The sequence below is a fragment of the Magnolia sinica genome, chromosome 7, assembly GCF_029962835.1.
Source record: "Magnolia sinica isolate HGM2019 chromosome 7, MsV1, whole genome shotgun sequence".
Classification (NCBI taxonomy): domain Eukaryota; kingdom Viridiplantae; phylum Streptophyta; class Magnoliopsida; order Magnoliales; family Magnoliaceae; genus Magnolia; species Magnolia sinica.
The window spans coordinates 5,886,210-5,907,502 of NC_080579.1; the positions used below are offsets into that span (position 1 = coordinate 5,886,210).

At 39.8% G+C, this 21,293-nt stretch overlaps 1 protein-coding gene across 6 annotated transcripts; it reads right to left on the reverse strand.

The window, feature by feature from the left end:
• Positions 1–515: 515 nt before the first annotated feature.
• LOC131250945 (glutamyl-tRNA(Gln) amidotransferase subunit C, chloroplastic/mitochondrial) lies at positions 516–17,465 on the reverse strand. 6 transcript variants are annotated; one of them, XR_009173511.1, is made up of 7 exons: positions 17,176–17,433; positions 11,114–11,154; positions 9,014–9,069; positions 4,930–4,984; positions 4,077–4,204; positions 3,862–3,925; positions 516–735 (listed from the first exon to the last, which is right to left on the reverse strand). XR_009173511.1 is itself a non-coding variant. In XM_058251366.1 (5 exons), exons 1-5 carry the CDS (start codon positions 17,359–17,361, stop codon positions 4,129–4,131), a joined length of 414 nt encoding a protein of 137 aa, XP_058107349.1. In that variant the 5' UTR covers positions 17,362–17,433; the 3' UTR covers positions 4,076–4,128. The 6 variants fall into 6 exon arrangements, 3 of the variants coding, with proteins under 3 accessions (XP_058107351.1, XP_058107349.1, XP_058107350.1); XR_009173510.1 differs by lacking the exon at positions 3,862–3,925 and having other exon boundaries at positions 17,176–17,429; XR_009173512.1 differs by lacking the exons at positions 516–735; positions 3,862–3,925 and adding an exon at positions 8,422–8,505 and having other exon boundaries at positions 4,076–4,204; positions 17,176–17,465.
• Between the last annotated feature and the right edge of the window lie 3,828 nt (positions 17,466–21,293).

The window sequence follows — 21,293 nt, forward strand, 5'->3', positions numbered from 1 at the left end:
GGTCAAACATAAGCCATCCATGATAGTGCCCACTCAATGGAAGGTTCTGATTATCGGTAACCTTCCCACATGCATAGTGGAGAGAGAGCTCTACCATACTCCATTACTACCTGATCTACAATATCATCTCCCTCACAATCTCTATGGGCCCACCGTGATGTCTGTGTTATGTGTTATATCCACTCTCCACATCCGTTGTGCAATGTCAGGAGGTGAGCTCAAAAATCAGGTAGAATCAAAATTTGAGTGGGGATTGAACTCTCACCCCTGAAACCTTCTTGTGGCTCACAGAAGTTTTAGATCAAGCTGTGAGAATCCCCTTACGAAGGGGTGATGGCATGTAAACACTGTGGTAGGGGCCCCAGAAGGTTTCAGTGGTGGGTGCTACAATCTTCACAGTTTCTTGTGGTGTGGCCCCCTGATGGATAGAGTGGAAGTCTTGAGGTCATTGCGGTGAACCCCATAGAGCTTTTATTTAAATGGGCACCCTGTGTCAGGGTTGTCTACAAGGCATATAAACGTCCAATATGGGATGTAATCATGCTGTTTTTAAAAGCATACTCACAATAAAAAAACCATTTCAACTCGTTTTTGTCTGATAGAAGCGGTAAACATGTCAACATCTTGTCTAAAACTCAACCTACCATTAAGATATACCTTGTCACAGCCCAGCTGAAAATAGAATGGTCGTCAGCATAGGTTCATGTGATGGCCCACCTAACAGATGGTTTGATCCTGCACGCACGCAAGAAAAAAAATGTTAAAAATAATAAAAGGCTGTTGTCCAAACGGGCCCTAATGAAGCAAGTTGAGAAATACTTTTATTCAAGGTGCAACTCATCAAATCAATGGAAGATGCCACAAGACAATGTTGAAGAGGTGAATAATGGCACACATGACAAAATGAAACGTGTATGAGATTTGGAGCCGAATGTAAGCATGCTCAGGCCTATAAATCAACCAAGACCACTAATCACTTGGGCCACACTCATACAAGATGAATGGGTTGGAAAAAAATCATCAAATGCATTCATTTAACACCCATGTATGGACAACCTGATGAATAGATAATTCTGGATTTTGGCTGGAATGTTCATATAGATCCCACCTGGTCTGCTGTTGGACCTAGCATACGTGTGCCATTTGCACGTGTGAGAAAAATGTCTCAAATGCTTACATATATTAAGGGTTGGAGAGACCACCTTTCTCAGATTTTTGAACTATAGTGACATATGATTGTGCTCACTATCTCAATTAAAATACTTCCAAAATGCCAGTCTTCGCTATCATTCAGTAGCATTTTTTATATATTTGGGAGTAAACAAGGGAGGCCTTTCAATGAGCTAGGCTGGGCTGGAGACTGTTGGGCAAAGTCCACCATGGGACAAAAAGCAAGTAGGGCAGGCCCAGGCTTGAATTTCACAACATTCTAAGGCTGCACCAAGCCCAAAAATAGTCTCATTTACCTCTACCATCTGACAAGCTTAAGCCTAACTTTCAGGCCTGCAAGCCACATCAGGGCCTAAATTTCAGACCCAAGGGTTAAACAGGCTGGGATGTTGGGTGACCTTGGCCCAAGCTTGAAGAGTCCAGCCCATTGACAGCCCCAGGGACTAGTCCCTAGGGCTGCATTGGGTTCCAGTAAACACAAACCCAACTGGCCCAACCTGAATTTAGGTCTGTTGGGTCAGGTTGTCAGGGTCCTCAGGTTGGGTTAGGGGTTGGAAAACTCCAACCCGGTTGGAAATCATGTTGGGTTTGGGGTGAGAAAATTCAGATCAGATTAGGAATAATTGCATGTATTTGGGTCAGCTTGGGTTGGTTTAGCATTGAGTGCAGAGGAATTCGGGTTGGGTTCCTGTTGGTATTCGGTTGGGTCCTCTTGAGGTCAGGTCAGACTTGGGCAACTCTCAACCCTACCCAACACCCATGGTGCACACCCCTACTAGTCCCCAAACTGCACCCATGATAGTTTCCGAAGTACAGCTAGAAGTACACAAAATTACAATTTCGATTTGGTCATATGCCCACCTACTTTGGTCATTTCCTCTATGATAATCTATTGGAATCCAATTTAGTTCGATGAAGCATCCAAACACGCCCATAGGGGCTTGTTTGAATACAAAAACAATTTGGTAAAAATAGTCCTGTAACATGGAATAATTTTGAACTTTGTTTGGAAAACAATGTGCTACTTCTAGAATTGAAATTAAATAAACAAAGCACTGTCCATCAGGCATATATGAATCTACCAATAAAGTATAAGATCTCTATTTTATGTTGGTTTACAATCCGTCCAAAGTGGGGTCCACCATTTGGACGAGTAAATTTTGATTTACATATTTGCCATGTGAGGCTGAACCCAAACAAGAAATTCCTTCACTTGGGGTTGAACCCGTGATACCAATCTTCCGACCACATCTCGGCCATGGCTAGCATGAAACGGCTTGCAACTCCAAAATCACACACAATGTCATGATGGCAAGCCACACAAATGTTGCTTGAAACAGAATACGAGATCAGGGAGAAAGAGAAAGTCAGTCAAACGGCTGTACAGTCGTAGGACAGCTGTGTGGGCTCTCAGTAGATTGCTTGAATGGTCTTGTTGTTAGGGCTTACGAGGGAGACGGATTGCGAAAGTGGTTAAAAATAAAAACAAGGATATGCTGGGGTTAAAAAATAACAAAAAACTGGGACTTTTTTGGTTAAAACATTGACCAAGGCAAAAAATTTCCCATTGTTTAACCAAACATTGTTAATTAAAAGATAACCACCCTCTTAAGGTATAAATAAGAACAACAAAACACGTTACTAAATAGGGGCCCCAGGCATCGTTGTCAAAATCCTACGATTTGCGATTAACAATTTTTTATGAGTCGAATCGAAAAACGGTTTCAATGAAATCCCACCTTGAATCCCTTTTTAAATGAATCCCATGATTCCATAATTTCAATCCTAAGATTTATTATTCAAATCCTGATCTACAATTCAAATTGTACTAGTACTCTTATTTTTAAAACCTAGCTTTCATTTTATGTTTTAAAATTTGTGAGGGCTTTAAGAATCATTTAAAAAACGTAAATTATTTGACTTTTTGTTCTTCATAATAGAGGAGACTTGGGGATTTTGATATTCAAAATCCCAAAACAAAGAAATCAAATATTGTTTCTTTGATCCACAAAACTGAATGCCCTCTTTCCGACATATTTCTACACCCTTAATTTTTTAAACCTAGCTTTCATCCACAAAACTGAATGCCCACAAAACTATTACATTTTTCAGGCTAAATTTCTTGAAAGATGAATCATAAAGGAAAGACAAGAATCCTTTAGCACTATCACAAGAAGTATATTTTATGCAAGTTCTTAATTTCCAATATCGCGGCATGTATTACTTTTCATGGTGAATATTGATGGAAAATGGATAATTGATGAATATTCTTTTCTGATTTATGTGAATTTTTTCAATTTTTTATTTATAAGAAAATCATGGAAAATCTTATGATTTGCGATGTGGTTTGCAACTCGATATGATTCAATGCCTATAGCTTTTTGTGATATGATAACAATTTCGACAATATTAGCACCAGGACCATTACTTTCCGGCGTCGGATTTCTTGGTTTCCAACAATGGGGAGCTATAATTCTCATATGACCACAATTTCTCAAGACCATCAACCCATAATGTCAACTATTTGGTACATTTGAATGTGTGTGGCATCTGAACCATGCATGAGATGCACCCTACCATGAAAATGGGATGCCCCAAAAGGCAGCCTGATCCAACACTCATGTGGGCCACACCAGAAGGAACAGTGTAAAATCATGCCTAAAACCTCTAAAATCACATGGTGTGACCCACCTTGGTTTTGGAATGGCCAGATCACACTGGGGCTCGTTTTGCTTGACATTATGGATCTTTTCTCCTGACAATGCAACATAGGAATTTCATAGTGTGGCTTCATGTAAGTCACTTAGGGCATGCAAGCCTCCTTTGCATGCTCTTTGCTAATTGAAAGCATGATCCCCAATTAAAGAATTGTAAGCTCGTCGCTTGAAAGACATTAACATACATACCTATCAGGAAGCACAACAATCAATGATGGAACAGTCTTTGCTTAAATTAGCATTACTCCTTGTTCAAGACCCTGGGAACTTTGATATATGGCTCGTCGTAGCTTGGAACAGCTGCTAACATCGCCTCCCTATGCATTAGAAAAAAAATACATATATATTCAAATTGTGTTCCTTATTAACGTGAGTAGTGTTTGGACATTTTGCCCCCACAATTAGCCAGGAGGGTGTTAACAAGCGGGTTTCAAGGGTGCTGGCCCTTCAACTGAGGGGATAGTTGTCTTTTCAATTGATTGATAAGAGTAGCCCGCTCCCACCCCTCTTATTCTTAGAGTGCAGCCAGCATGTAAGGTTGGTATGAGGGGGACTGTGCAACAATAGATATGTGGGGCTCACCATGATGACTATGTGATATCCACACCATACATCTATTGTGCTGCCCCGTGCTAGGCAGCCAGCCCAAAAAATAGGCAGAATTAAAGATCGAGTGGGCCATTGAACCAGAAAAAGTAGGCATATGTCACCACCATCAAAATCCTTCTCTTTCTACTTGTAGCCCATAGTGCATGTAGCTGCATCCTTTCCCTCAGTCTCTATTTTTCTCTCCATGTGCATTGCACATGCCATTACGCCCTAGTGTACAGAATAACAATATCTCTTGAAGGGCTTCTTTGAAGGGAGGCAAAACAAAGAAAGATTTAAAAAAAGGGTCGCACTCGGGGATGTTGTGGAAACCAAATGGTCATGTTTTTCGGATTGAAATCTCTTCAAGAGTCAAGTGATCCTAAAAAGCATTGAAAGTCTGAAAATTGCAGGTCTAGGAAAAGAAGAAAGCTGAGGACAATATATCACTCACCTGTTTTCAAATGTTACAGCCGAATCGGGTCGCAAATTATCGCCAACTTCAGTGTCTGTGCATGCAGCAATTTTAGTTAGAAGATAAGATGGCCCAATACTCCATATCCAATGACAAGGATATATAAGATACAAAAGGAAAAATATTATCAACTGGGCCATCCATGATTTTAACATCATACTGAGAAGCTATCTGCTAAATTCATAAGAGTGGAAAGATTGAGAAGGATGTTGTCCATAGAATTTAAGTTGGGTCGAAGAAATGGAGATGTGACTCCAGAGTTTTATTGATCAACATGTACTAATCGAACTAAAGGGGGAACTTTATAGGACAGCTATAAGACCAGACATGCTTTATGGAACAGAATGTTGGGCAGTTAAGGAACTTGTTCATTGGTTGAACGTGGCTGAAATGAGGATGTTGATATGAGTGGCAAAATGAGGAATGGTAGAATTAGATATGAACACGTTCAAGGGAAGTTAGGAGCATCCTTAACAGGTAGTAAGATGAGGAAAATTAAACTTATGGTTCGGCCATGTGTATTGGAGACCAAGAGGTCTACATGTTAGGAATGAGTTGGTTCAAGTTGAAAGCTATAAAAGGGCAAGAGAAATGCCCAAAAGGACCTAGGTGGAGGTAGTAAGAAAATATTTGATAACCTATGGTTTAACCAAGGATATGGTCATTGGAGTGGTGGAAAAAGGTTCGTGTAGCAAATGACAATGATGATGATAATGATATGCAGTGGGTGAGCTTTCTATTAAATAATTAAACATTATTGTTATGAAAAAAATTGTTATGGTGACTCCCTGCTCAGTATCCACTGGTAGACATACTTGTTGTGCACATTTTGAGGATGAGTACTAGGGGTGTACATTGAGTTGAACAGAGTCGAGCTGGCCTCAGCTCGACTTGGCTTGGCCACTGGCTGACCTCAGCTCAAACTCGGCTCGGCTCGGTCCTCAAGCCTGATTGGCCAGCTTGGCTCGGCTTGGTTCGGTCAGCAGCTCGGGCTGAGTTCGAGCCGAGTTCTCCATTGAGGCATTTCCACAAACACCTGGACTGCACCTTCAAAATCCCTCTGTATGTGAAATAAAAGCAATGGTTTTACAAGTATTTTATCAAACATCTTCTAAGCAACATAAAAACCAAGAAAAACCAAGAAAAAAAGGGTATTTGTTTCATGTACATACCTTCCTTGCCACCAGCCACACTTCGTTGAGTCATTTTATCAAACACTTGGTGAGCAACATCAATGGCAAAGTAACCGAGTCACTGAACTAGTTCAATCTGAGTTCGATTTGAGCTGGATTCGATCCGAGTCGAGTCGAGCTGGGGCCTGCTCGAACTCGGCTCGAACTCATTTTCGAGCTCAAAAAATCAGTTTGACTCTGCTCGAACTCAGCTTTGAACTAAGTCGAATCGAGCTTTTTCAAGTCGAGTCGAGCGAGCTAACCGAGCTAGCTCGGTTCGTGTACACCCCTAATGAGTACCATCTATATGTTCAAGAGTACATGGCCTGGTCAATCATCATCTCATGAGCTGGGCATAATACTATAGTGATGGGTACGCAACAATATTTTGGTCGTCCTAGTAGGGATATGGATCACGATTTCAAGTTGCCTCGTAAATCCACGTGGATATGAGATGGAGATGTATTTTCAGTTTAGTTTTTGTTTTTGTTTTTTTTTTTTTAAAAATAATTGTATTGCTTGTGTCTTATTCATAAATTTAAAATTGGTATCATATTGGCCGATATAGCCATATCGTATTCGTATCAACACGAGGCGATACACGATACATGGTCATGCCTGATACGAAAAAAAAATTGACCCGTATCGGCTTGTATTAGCTGATACGAGCGTATCGGTGTCAATACGCCCAATATAGGACGATGTGCCCATAAAAGCCTAATTTTGAATTTTTTTTAAAAAGATTACACTCACGTTTCCTCTTCCTTTTTTTTTTTTTTTTTTTCATTTAAACCATGAATTAAGCTTAAAAACTCAATTTTGGGATCAAAAAAAATTATTTGAATAAGATGTGATAAATCGAAGCGAAGTGGATCATTATGGGAAAAATAGAAAAGAAGGGTAAACCTTCAATTTCTTTTCGATATTTTCATCTAATTTTTGTTATATTTCAATGTAATGGGCCATAGTTTACCAAATCATGATTGATTTGTGTTCGATTAGGGCCCATTTAGTTGACCTTCAACAAATCAAACTAACAAACAACATTCTCATCAAAGAATGGTCCGATACGCCATCATACGCATGTCCAAAATACCAAAAAAAAAGGATGATTATTGAATATCTTATTATTCTATCTTTTTGTCCTGATATTTTCCTTATTTCTTTGGCTTAAAAAATCTGACCGATACGGGCCTGATATGCGATGCCGTATTGTATCATTTTTTCCACTAGGTTGATACGCCAACCAATACCAACATTCAGAGCCATGGTCTTATTGCTTGTTTTGTATGAACATCTGAATGATATGAACCCATATTGGACATAATCCCATCATTTGCGGCGGCAATGGTTAGTTTTGTTCCCTAAACAATGGAAAAGTATTATGCATAGTTTTACTTTTCATAATGTTCTGTGTTGTGTGAAATCATGTCTTTTGATGTCTCCCAATGTTTCAATGAAAAATCAACCATTTCTCCAAAGTTTCCTCAAAGCTTCTCTCAAATAGCAAAACCTTATGTGATGCCTGCAATATTTAACAATATATTTGGGATGTTCCCATTCTCAAAAGTGTGATGTGATGTGCAATAACAATATTTAAAACCTTGTTAACACTGTTTGAGAAAAAGGAATTCATCATATCACATTATATTCTTTATGAGCACTCTACTTAAAAGGCATTATGGTTTTGAGGAAATGCACATTATCCTTGAGTTTTCAGTCTGTAGAATCGAGGTCTATTTTTCGTGATTGGGACTGTTGACCTGATGGGTTCCATTGAGGATGACGTGATCCAAAAATCTCTGAAATTGGAAGATACAAACCCTCCAATCATTGACCTCTTTTCTGTTGAATATGGACAATTGCAATTCCTTTTCTCTACTGTCCATCTGCAGGCCACTAATGGAGAAGTCAGGATTGTCCCATCGGGAGAATTTTGGATCATCACCATCCACTTTGGGGCATATCAGATCAGTGGTCTGTATCATCAAACCATGGCCCTGGAACCAAGGAAAATGCATATCTTCGTGTAGAACATCATGAAGTTCAAATTGGAAGGGGTTCTGTTTATTGTCTGCAAGTTGCCACAAGTAAACATGTTCTCATAAGTTGTAATTGACAGAAGGCCGGTGATAGAATGGAAATAGTTTCTATTAAGAGCTTAGCATGGCTTGCCTTTCTGTTTACCATGTCAAGATATGGACTATTCGTCTAGAGGTCCCACTGTAAATAGCCCAACATGGAAAGAATATCAGAAGTCAGAGATCCACCCTCCATTAGAAAGTGAACTAGAAACTACCTTTCTAGAGCATCATTTCTGACAGTATAGACAATGTCATCTCTGTTGAGTATGGTTTTTGATGCAGCTTATGCACAGTGGAACCTAGATGAACAGTCTGGTTAATCATGTGGTGAGGTGGAATGTGCAAGCCTCCTTGCAATTTCTCTTTTATAAGGACATGCAGTTGAGAATGGCTAATATATAGACGAATTCTACGATCCTCGAATTATGGAATTTACAATAAACTCACATTTTCAGCATTAACAAGTGGGTCCCATGGATTAATGATCCAGACCATCTGTGTTGGGCCCCACTAGAAAGAACATGTGCCAAAACTCCTCGACAGGACAATCCTAAACTTTCAATTTCTGGCCTAAAAATGGACGGCCAAGAAGAGAAATACAGCAATGGTCCACATTCGGCTCAGAAAATGCCAAAACTGGTGGCTAGGATCTTAAAATTTGGGCCTTCATGGTGGGGCTGAATTGAGCAATCATACAAATCACTGAACATGGGCCCCACTGGTACAAATAGAAAACCTGAGTATGTTTGCACATTCCTTGGGTCAACGATCTTATAATTCCTCATGCATGAAAAGGGAGCTAATCACCAGCTCGAAGTGCAGGTTCAACACTTTCAAGATCAACAGCTTGGAGCTGTCCAAACCTGTCACAAAGAATCAGGGTAATAAAATGGTTACAACTAATCACCTAAAATTCATGAGAACAGAACAATAAAATAAAATAAAGAAAATTGTTATTGGCACCTGCTCTGACTGCTACATACACCAATCCTTTGTAGTATGTATAAGCAAAAGTAGAAAAGATTGGTGTATTTATTAATCAAAGTGGGTGTAAACAATGACTCCCTAAATAAAATGGAATATGCTATTTAAGGTATCAAAGACATTCCTTGCATCTATAGACATCTATGGAAAATGGAGGTTGATAAAGCAGAAATCTAGAATGACAACGTAAAAAAAGACAACAGAAGGCTTAACATAAAAGCAATGAAAATTTATATGTTATAAATCAAAAGGCACATAACAGATGGGAACAACCTATGAGAGGAAATTACCAACTCAAAGGATAAAAAAAGACTGTTCAACATCAAATCTTCCTCTTGATATAAAGTGCTTAAAGGTACAGTCAAGATCCTTGACCTGAAAATTTGTACAAGTGGGGCTATGGTTTGGTAATCAGGAATGTTCATCTGATGGAGCCTACAGAAAATGGTCTGCATCACCTATCTAACTCGTTGGCCTGCAAATAGAAAGCTAAATAGAAATACAGCATTGTCCACATTCAACTGGAAAAAGCCCAATGTTTTAAGGGCTACAATCTTCCTGTCTAGGAGATCGATGAGGCATGGTCCTCCTACTTTGGGATACACCAGCTCAAGTGTCTGGATCACAGAATCATTGGCCCCACTGGTACAAATGAGGATCCAAGGATACTAAGCACATCCCCACGTCAAGAATCATATCATTCCTCCAAAATCGAACCGTGCATGTGTATGAGAATGAAAAAATTACATAGGACACATGGAGAGGTGTCTCCATGCAAAGAAATTATTGCGACCTTAAAATCTTGGACTGAGAACATATGCAACAGTTAAGTGTAGCAAATAAATTAGAATGCAATGCTTCAAGCTGATATTACAATGCTTTTTTAGTCTTTAATAAGAACAGAAGCAGTGCAACAAATGCATATTTCTGGGTTCACTATGATCATCATCATCATAATTATCTTCACGTCCAACAATTTGGGTTCGGATTCAAAAGGTAGATTTCGCGGAAGTACTGGCAGCCCACCAGACAACCCTTCTTTTTTCACTTAGGCTCTTGGAAACTGGCCATGGTAAACACTCGTCTTCACAACACTAAAAGCACACTCCCACCCAATACTAGCCTCGACTGAGCTGTTACAATCAGACACCCAAAAGCAAGCAACGTAGAGCAAGCCAGCCAAATTACAATTATACCACTGAGCACAACATAAACACATGGAGAGACACTTGAAGACAAGCTCCAATTCACAGAATATTCATATTAAAATAGCTTCTGGCATTAGAAGGAGTTGGTACATGTTGGAGGCTCTAAAAGGGTAGGGGAAACCCCAAAAGGACATGGGGGGAGGTGTTCTTACTTGATGACCTATGGTCTAACTGAAGTTATGGCCCTTGATAGAGTGGAATGGTCGTTCATGTAGCCAACCTCAATTAGTTGGGATAGGCTTAGACGATGATGATTATGATGATGAAAATAGCTTTTGGGGTTTATGATAATTCTTAACAACTTAAGTACACAATACCCATGAAAAGCTGAGATGAGCATTGAATGTAAGGGACATCAACAGAAATGGCCACTGAATGAAATTTGGCCGGGACCAACATTTCTCTCACTTGCCATTGTGACCCAGTTTGATGGACTTCCATTGAGCAGTTTTAGTAATGGACTTTCCCCAACTTCCAAACAAAAGGCCATTTGAAAGCATGAGAATGGGCCCTTCAAATAACAGCAAATGCTCAACTTTGCTTTCCAAACTGGGCCTGGGCCAACAGATATGCTTGTCATTAAAAAGCTCCAGGAGTATGTATGAGATATGTTGGTCAGGTGGACATGCTATATAGCATATGCATGTTGAAGTTGAGGTTTAAAACACCAAATGAGAACAAGCAGAGTGTTACTAGCAGAGAGTTCCATACAAACCAGTCTATCATTTGTTGAATTTTGGGAGCAAAATCCTCAACCTGCAGTTATAATGAAACCAATCGCAACAATACAATACTGTTAAATCAGAAGCTTCTAAAGCAATCAGTGGAAGTATGTAACTACCAGAACACGATAATGCAGGCCATTACTTGCATAAGAAAACTAGAAATGGTTGAGCTTGACAATAAAAATAAATTCACAACAAGAATAATAATTAACAAAAAAAAAAGTGGTTGGCACTATAGTTATCCATGAAACTTGAAACACAGTCAATTATTTTTTTAAAACAAAATAATCACCACTATTATCTTCACGTGAATATAACAAGAATTATGATCATCAAACTGATCTAGAAACAATTCAAGTCAACTGAACATAGTTAGCAGGGGTTCAGATTGACCAAAGAGTTAAGACTAAACTGCTATCAAATAGCTGTTAACAACTTGATATGCATTTAGAAGTCTGTAGTTGAACTTGTCAAGGTCCGCTAAAATAGCATGCGCATATAATGGGAAGCACCTTCGCTTAGCCATGGGATAATGAAAGCCTAAAGGTGCATTAGCAAGTACCACCATATTGACATTTGGTTCAATATGTTGGTGTCCAGGTTGGATTGAGTTGACTGAAATTTGCCTCTCTTTCTTGAATTCCAGATTTCCCCCCATAAGTGAATGGTGTACTATAGCACAAGAAGCCTTCTTTGATTAGGATGTAGGGAGCAAACTAGGATAGGCTCTTAAAGCTAGAAAGAGAGATTGCCATCACGCGGTCTAGGTAAGGCTGTCAACAGGTCAGGTCTTAAGAGAACCTGAACCTGAGCTTATCAGGTTCGTATCTTGCTGGATATCCATCGGGCCTTTCGACCCTGTTCCAAGTTGGGTTCAAGTTGGGTCTGGGTCAAATAAGGGCATTTGCATGGTAGGGACATTCATGTGTGCCACTCTGACACATTCATGGCATGTAAATGGGCTCTTGTACATGCATGTGGGTTAGCACTTAGCAAATCTCATTCCATTGACTATTTTAGACTTAATATATGTGACATACGTAATAAAATTAATTGGACCCAATTCAGACGCAACCCGACCTGATTTTAACTACCAAAATGGTGGACCTGACCCGAACACAGCCAAACCTGCTTTTTAACTGGATCCAAAATTTTGGACCTAAATCCAACCTGCTTACTAAATGGTTCTAAAAGATTGGACCTGGACCCATAAAAATTTAGGCTGGACCATCAGCTACCCACAAGTCCGGGTACCCATTGACAGGTCTAGGTAAGCTAAGCCACTGAGAATCAACAGCCTGTACCTGAATTGAGAACAAGCAATGAGCATCTGGATGGGAGATGACTTCATTCTGAAATTACCAAGCATTTGGGGGGCCCAGAAAATGAAATTGAATGAATTGTCTATCATTTTTTTCCACTTTTCATCCTGAAATAATGGTTTTTGCTAATAGGTTTATTGAAAAGCTTTCCTCCTACCCTCGGTTCCCAAGGCACCCAAACAGATACCCTAAATTAATGTATAAAAACTCAGATGAGTAGTTGGGGAACTCAGGGAGTTGACCCTACATGAACTCAGATGAGTAAGAAAAGACTTGATGGGACAAATTATAGGTGAACCCGGGTATTTTAGAAACCCAAGAAAAATTGAGTACTCAAAAAACTCAAAGCATTTTATCTTCTTTTTAATGATAGCATGACCCGCCAATAATGTGAAAACGTTAAATCGAAGAAGATACTTCAAGGATATATGATGCTTGTACAAGAAGAAAATTCCAACAATGGAGATGTAATTATCGGTGCAGGAAGTTTAGCTTCTTCTTCTTCTTCTCCTTTTTTTTTTTTTTGGGTTAGCTTGTTAGTACACACCCATGTCAGTACACACACTCCATGTTAGCCACCCCCACTAGGGATCGATACCAAGACCTCAAGTGTTGAAACGAGGTATATCCACTCAGTCTGCCAGTTGAGCTATGGATCTGGGTGTGTAGGAAGTTTAGCTGAATTGGGTTAAAATTCTCTTTAATAAAGATGAAATAATGAAACAGTAAATAAAATATTTAAATTCAAGGCCATCACTCAAATCCCTCCACAAACGAAAGACAACCTCCACTGGTCTCACTGACCATTGAAGATCCAGCTCATCACATTTCGATCCCTCCATGATAAACAGGCTATTGAGGGAAGAAGAGAAGAATTGTAAGACTTCAGATGGCCTTAGCCTCTGGGTACCAAGGTGTTCAATAACGACAATGGTGGCTGTACTGACCAGCCTTATGGCCATTATGATCCAGGCTGTAACTTACAGCCCTGTAACGGTCAAAATTCTTTTTAATGGAAGACAATGTATCGGCCCCGTATTGGCCATTACAGCCCTTCAAGGCCATTACAGCCTATTTTCTTTAGAATGGGCATTACAAACACGTATAGTGCAATGGTTCCCACTGTTACGCAACCGTTTTTGAATACCATGCCAGGTACAAATTATCAACTTTCCCCACAGAACCAGAAGACTAGAACTTAACATTACCTTTCCAATCTAGGACAATACCTTCCATACCCGAGGGTCCCATTCTAGAAGAGGATTTAGAGAAGAAGCATACGTATTCAGTTTCCATGTTCCCCTTTAAATAGCCTCAAATTGCCCTGCATTCCATTGAAATCAAACTTGAAACTGACCTAAATGCAATTTGGAGCCTATTCACTCAGTATGGATACTAAGGGAGATGAGAATAATTTGGTCATTTCCACTTCATTGAACTAATTATTGCAGATCAATACACTAAAGCATCCCAATGCAGCATGAGGGCGGTGAAACTAAGAGTTGCAATCTAGAGCATTGCAATCTGTGAGATAACTGGTGCATTTTTTTTTTCCCTTTTACTTCTCTTAAGTGTGGATGTTGAAGAAAGATTACGACCGAGATCCTTACAACTAAATATTGGTTCTGGCCAGTGTAACATACTTATATACATGGACCTTACGATCCTTTTTTTTTTTTTCTTCATATAGTAGGTCCCACCATGGATGGACAGTGGACCAAAAAGTTCCTTCACTGAACAAATCAAACATCTAACAACTGGCCTTCTTTTCCAGTTGGATATGGACCATTTCCTGGATTTAATCAAAAGGCTACAATCGTCAGATGAAGATTCCTATGCAGCAGCACCATCCATGGTTGAGTCTACCAGTCAAACAGTCTAGATCCATGGAAAGTGAGGCCTGACTCTATGGAATGCTAGCCGAAACCAATATGCTAGTAATTCTGGATGAGAATGAATATTTCCTTGGAAAAAAAAAAAAAAAACATATAAGCATTGATGGATGTAGCAATCATTTTAGGCGTTAGATGAATAAGAGTTCATTTTTATCATTTCGAATGTACCCCAGCATATGCCCAACCATCCTAGCATGGACTGCTGCTAGGTGAGGCCCGAATGTGGGCCATGGTCAAACGACGGGAATCTTTGTTACCTGAGCACAAGTATGGGTATCAAGTACGGTAATGATTGGTTACAACACATCGTCCAACTCCAAATTCTTAGGAAACAGGTGCAAAAGTATTGATCACAACTCATTATTACAATCATGTTAAATTATTTCCCCAACAACAACAAAATTTTGTTTAAAGTTGAATTAGTACAATCCATCCTAAATTCTAAAAAAGCACATAATTGATAGGTCTAGTCTTCAAAATCTCAAAAGATTTGGACTACAAATAGGGAGTGGAGGAGAATGAGTAAAGAAATAGGGGTCACAAGAAAATGGTGTTCCCACATTCAAGGGTATCACCAAAAGAATGCTCCAGCTGGAAGACAACCTCTCACCTCTAGAGAGCACCTAATGGCCGAAAGGAACCCAAATATGTATAACAGACCGAAGAACACTCACTTTGTTTTCTGTCTTAGTTGTATACATAATATTTTATATTTTATAATTTCATATTTTGTCATTGTTGTTCATGACCATGCATGGGGCTCCCAAGAGAGAACTGGAAAATGAGAGAGGTTGAGGGGAGATTTATAGACTATACTCACCACACAGCCTTCCTCTTTTCTGTGAGTAGGTGAAAAGTTGAAGGGTTTGAAAGGGCAAGGGTAAGGCCCAGGAGGACCTAAATGTAGGTAGTAAGAAAAGGCCTATGGTCTGACTGAACATATGGCCCTTGATAGAATGGAAAGGCAGAACAGGATCCACGTAGCTGACCCCAATTACTTGGTATAAGGCTTAGATGATGATGATGATCCTTCCTCTTTTCTCAACATGAGCAATGCGAGACTAACTTTTTCACTACCAAACAAGACTTCGAATTTTTTCCCCCCTCCAAAAGTAACTTTTGTACAAGTTGCTTTGAAAATGAGCTTTTGTCATTTTTATTTAGAAAAATTCCAAGAATTTGGACTTCATGTTTCAAAGAAGGGGATGCCTTGTCATTACCCTTACTTGAGCATATGAGAAATCTAGCTCAAGCATTCCAAGTTTTTGAAGGACCAAAGTATGCTGAGCACTTCTGTTGATGGTCCCTGGACTAAAAGTCAGGGGGTGAATGGAGGCATTCTAAATAAGTAGCTGAAAAGGAAACCAACTGGTCTGCATTCAACAGGAAAAATTGCAAGTCAAGAACATCCATCTAGTGTCATTTTTGGACCACGGCCCATCAACAGCAGCACATAACAGATGGACGGTTCAAATCATCCAACTGATTTTGCATGTCATCTAGCAAAACATGGCAAACTCTATGAACAACAATTAAGACCATTCCAGTTTTGAGATCCTCACGAAAAATACTTGTTCGTAAATTGGGAATTGAACTACACCCTCACTTCTCAATACATGCACCCGATCAATGATTGAACAGTATAAATTGGTATTGATACATGCAACCTTTCGGTGCTAGAACAGTACATTTTGGTCCTAATCTAATTCCAAAAGGTATTAAAAAAAGTGGTGCATCTACGAATAAACATGAGATAAACTTTTATACACTAGCAGAGTGTGATGGATGATACACAAACAATAAGAAATTACTCGAAAATTGCATTTGTGGCATACAAGTGTTCTCAGTTTAGTAGACATTTATTGGACAGTTAAGATTGAAAAAAAACCCAATTGTCCTATTTCAACGAATAAGTGTCCATGAATTAGAGGTTAGGATTATCGAACCAATCTGATTTTGGGACTGTGGCTTACTAGCAGTGGGTTCCACAGTTTAGTAAGTTTAATATGAGTTAATGTACGGCATGTGCATGATTTCTGGGGGCCTGCATATCAAGTGTCATATGCTGCCTGAGTAGCATATAACCCCCCAATAAACATAGGGTGCAAACATCATTCTCCATAACATTATCTATCAATTAAAGAGAAGGAAACAATAAACAGAGAGGAATCATAGAGGCTTTGTAAAATATACTCAGGTTTTCAATTCTAATGTGTAGACCCCATCGTTCGATGATATTGCATCACACTGTCAACACGCCCTCCTCAGAAAATATCACTAATCAGACAATCCTAACCTTTCGAATTTATGGCCACAAATTAAATAGTTACAAAGATAAATAGATCAACGGTCCACATTCAATTAATGAGAATAGTACCAGAATTGATGGCTAGGATACTCCAATCTAAGAGATTTTTTGGGGCATGGTTCATCCAAGGCTGGACGACACCTTTGCACGGTATACTCGGGTTCTTGATTCTGGTGTGTGGGCCCTATTGTTTGATAATCCAGACCAGTTGCATCCCACCGTTGAACTGCCAAGCCCAGAAAATCCCACTGACGGGACAATCTGAACCTTTCAATTTGTGGCCCTAAAATAAACAGTTTGGAAGAGAAATAGATCAACGAACCACATTCAATTAAAGTAAAAAGTCCCAAGATTGGTGGCTAGGATACTCCAATCTCAGAGATTTTTAGGATATGGTCCATCCACGGTGGGATGGAACATACCAACCGTCTGGATTACCGAACTACGGGCCCTTGTTGTCAGAACTTAAAACCCTAGTAAACTCTGCCAAAAAGCTTGAAGCTTTCTGGTGGTGTTGAGCTCATTACCTCCTTTGGTGTGAGAGAGATCCGAGCTGTGTCAGCCAAACGCGGCACATCCGGTGGTTCGAGGGAGCACCGAACAGAGTAGTAGCGAGCAGCAGCTCTCGGGCAGGCGCAGCTCGTGCGTAGGAATGAGCAGAGGAGCTGCGGTGCTGCTGCTTTCGCTCTCAGCAACGCGTTTGGGCCGCTCATCGCAAATCGCAAACCGACTCCCGCCTTTGGGACGTCTATCTTCGTTCTGAGAAGAAATGGAAATGATAAAGAAAAAATCTATGATACTCTGGCAGAGTGTGATGGATGATACGCAGGCATTTCCATCTTTCTTGAAAATTGCATATTTGGAATATAGGTAAAGTCAAATTAAACTGTCCAAAATTTATTCCCAAATTTAGATGTATCATCATCGAAAATTTATACTTCTTGGTAATTGTCTGACTCCCAGATAAGCGGACATTTTTTTGGACGGTTGGAAATGAAAGAATCCGATGGTCCTATTTCAACAAACAAGCGTCCACGGATCAGAGATTAGAATTTCACAACTAATCTGATTTTTGGACCATGACTTAGTGACAGTGGTTCCAAAATTTAGCTGGTTTAACATGAGTTAAATGTATACAATTTTCTGAGTGCCTGTGCAGCATGCGTCATACACTGCAAGAGTATCCCATGGGAGTTGGGGCCCACCAAGAACTTGGATTTGGAATACATTGGAATCGAAATCACATATGCAGTGGAATCAAGGTGATTCCGAATCCTTATATCTGTTTGGTTAAAATGCATGGAATCCAAATCCTCCATTTGGGAGCTTGTTTTTAAAGGCATTAAAATTCTTTGGTATTAGAATTCCATAGTATATTCATTAGACAGATATTAATAAATTATATCTAACATGTACCAAATTAGTATTTATATGTGGTAATATTTGGTAAAATGATTATAATAAGTCTATTAAAATATACATTTTGGCAAATAAGAAAAAGAGGAAATTTAGATTAGGTGGGCCACGAATGCAAGGATTGCAAACAACACAGTACTTTTTAACTGTCCATTTAGATGTGTAGCATTTGGATGGTTTAAATTATTTTGTTGATGTGATTTTAGTGTTATAGTTGATAATAAATTTATTTTGGTATATCATCGAGTCCAATATCCAATATATTAATAGCCTAAATATATTTTTGTGACCTGTTCATACTCTTACGGTTACTTTGGATTACTTGGAATCTCAACTATTTATTAAGATTTTAAAACACACTAAAATAATAGATTTGATTTATCACCAATTCCATTGACCTCCAAATCCAAGGCCCTGAAACACCAAAAAACAGTCATTTGGATATGAAATACACTCATTTACCGCCAAATCCAAAGTGTCAAAGCAGGTTTTATTTTGACTGAGGGTGGCAATAGGCCTGTGACCAGCAGCCCATGGACTTGGCCTAACTTTGGACGGGCTTCGACCCACGTTATCTTGGGTGCGGCTTGTGTGGATCCCAAGTCAGTGGATCGTTGATTGTGGAACCTCCCTTGATATATGTTCCTTACATCCATGCCATCCATTTGTTTTGGCAATTTATTTTGGGCTTGATCCAAAAAATATAGCAGATCCAAATATTAGGTGGACCACACCATATGAAACAATAGTGATTGACAATAAAACTTCTTGTGGGCAACAACTTTTGGATCAAGCTGATATTTGTGTGGTCCCTTCATCCAGGCATTTGTGACCTTATCAACAGGTTGGATGGCAAATAAACAGGTTGTGACCTTATCCAGGCAAGAAGTTTTTTAATGGTGGATATTCAATCACCACTGTTTCCTGTGGTGTGGTCCACTTAAGATTTGGATCTACTTCAATTTTTCGGGATCATTCTCTAAAATGAGCTGTTGAAACAGATGGATGGCGTGGATGTGCGTATACATGACGGCAGGTCCTACAGTTAGGGAACACGCGAGGGATCCATCCAAGCTGCTTGCCGTGTCGATTGGGCCTGTGCCTAGCAGATGGCCCGATTAATTTTCAGATGAACTTGGCTCAAGTCATTTTAGCTCAACTCAAACCAGCACTGGGCAACCTGGCTTGACCTGACTTCATATGCACTTGTATGATATCATACAAATATGCCAGTTTAATTCATTATTAGGACTTAGACAGTGGATTTTGTTTCTTACTTCTTTCGAGCATGTGTAGTCCACTTGATTAATAAATAAATTAAAAATATTCAAGTGGAAAATAGCAATTTTATCGATTTAATGAGGTCAGGTTGACTTGGGGTTGTGCCCAACCAATCTTTCTTGTACTTGGACTTGAGCTTTGAATACTAAAGAGGCATTTGGATTGTAAGTTTCTTAAGATAAGTTACTTATCTTAGTTTCTACTCATTAAGAAGATAAATATGTTTGGTAAATAACATACTTATCAGCTTCTCCTCTCTTTTGTCTCCATGGTGAGGATTTGTTACATTATCCCATGCGACTTGATAGTGCTTCGTGGACGAAATGAGTGATGGGGATGATCGAGAGATTTGGCCGGTCCAACCATTTCCTAAGCAAGTAGTAGATTATTGGCTAGTAGAGGTGGGCACGGGACAACCCGATCTGGCTAAGACTCGAACCGAATGGGTGAGTCGGTCCGAAACAAGTAAGCTTCGCCCAATCCAAACTCAAATCGAGTCGAGTTTGAGTTGCCCAGTAACTCGACTTGACTCAACCCGAAACTCAATCCGGTTATACTCGACTTGATCTGAAACCCGACTTGACCCGACTCTCTAACCCTACCCTGACCTGATCCCAACCTCTCTCTCCCTCCTTCCCTCATCCTCCTCCTCTTCCAAGCCCCTCCTCCTCCTCCTCTTCTCTCTCCTCTCCACTCCCTCCCTCCCCTCCTCTTCCTCTTCCAAGCCCAGCAACCACCCACCACCCTCCTCCTCCTCCTCCTCCTCCTCCGCTCTCTCCTCTCCACTCCCTCCCTCCCTCATCTCTCAATCCGACCCGGTACTTCTAACCGGATCAATCCAAGCTAGACCGAACTCGGATCGAGTCAGGCATGCTGGACTCGGTATCGAGTCAGATCGAGTTCGGGGCAGGTCAGGCCTATTTCAAAACCAGATTGAGTTGAGTCAGCCCTAACTCGGTCCAACTTGACTCGATGCCCAGCTCTATTGGCTAGTAGTTAAAATATTTCTTTGTTACAATAATTTATTAGCAAATCTATAGTTACAGTGAACTCTAATTTTTCTGATTGGGCATTGATTATTTCATTAATTAATTTTATGTTCTGCAATTTTATCTCGATGACGAACAACTTAAAATTCTATAGACGCCTGACAATGTTTCGGTCTCGTTTGCTCATTTGCATATAGCTAATTCTCTTTTATGTTTGGTAACTAATTAGGTGATCCAACCTGTCAATTGGGTAGTGCTACACTTGAGATCAGATGGGATTGCTGGTGTGGCCCACCTTCCAAGAATGAGGTGGTGACCTATTAGTTGAATGACTGATCAATGACCAAATTCACCTATGGAATTTTATATTTTTTTTAATGCAACTCAAAATTCATTTACATGTCCTTTGGACAAAAAGAGTGTACACAACTTGGAAAAGATTACCCATCACCCACAAAATCATTGCATGTGGAAATTAGGAACTTCTTAAGGAATAAGATGGTTTACATGGATGATGAGAAATCAATATTTAAAATAAGCCTTTTTTTTCAGCCTCAACTCCAACTTTTTTTTTTCTTTTTCTTTTTGTAAATATTATTCAATCTCTGAGTCAACTATAGAGATAAAATATATTTAAAATAAGCTTGTTAACATGATGAGATTGATGGGATTTCCTCCTCATGGCTCGACCGGTCGAGTGCCCTACCCGACCGGTCGAGGGTGCTGGTCGACTGGTCGAGGACTGGCTCGACTCGAACTCTAGCAAGTTTGGTTTGAAATTTTCCGTGGTGCTCGACCAGTTGAGGGAGGTGCTCGACCGGTCGAGGACCCTGCTCGACCAGTAGAGGTTACATAGATTTGAGTCTGGATTTTGTGCGGACTGTGAAAATTTGAGGCGGTTTTCAAAGATGCGTGGAAGCAAGTTGCCTAAACTATAAATAGGGATACATAGGGCTATT

Bases quoted from the DNA above. Each gene is read 5' to 3' on its own strand.
- LOC131250945 (XM_058251366.1), bottom strand. From the start codon at position 17,361: ATGAGCGGCCCAAACGCGTTGCTGAGAGCGAAAGCAGCAGCACCGCAG. The intron at 11,155-17,175 runs GTAATGAGCTCA...TTATAACTGCAG, and splicing joins TCTCTCTCACACCAAAGGAG to GTTGAGGATTTTGCTCCCAA. The intron at 4,205-4,929 runs GTGAGTGATATA...TCTAATGCATAG, and splicing joins GCTGTAACATTTGAAAACAG to GGAGGCGATGTTAGCAGCTG.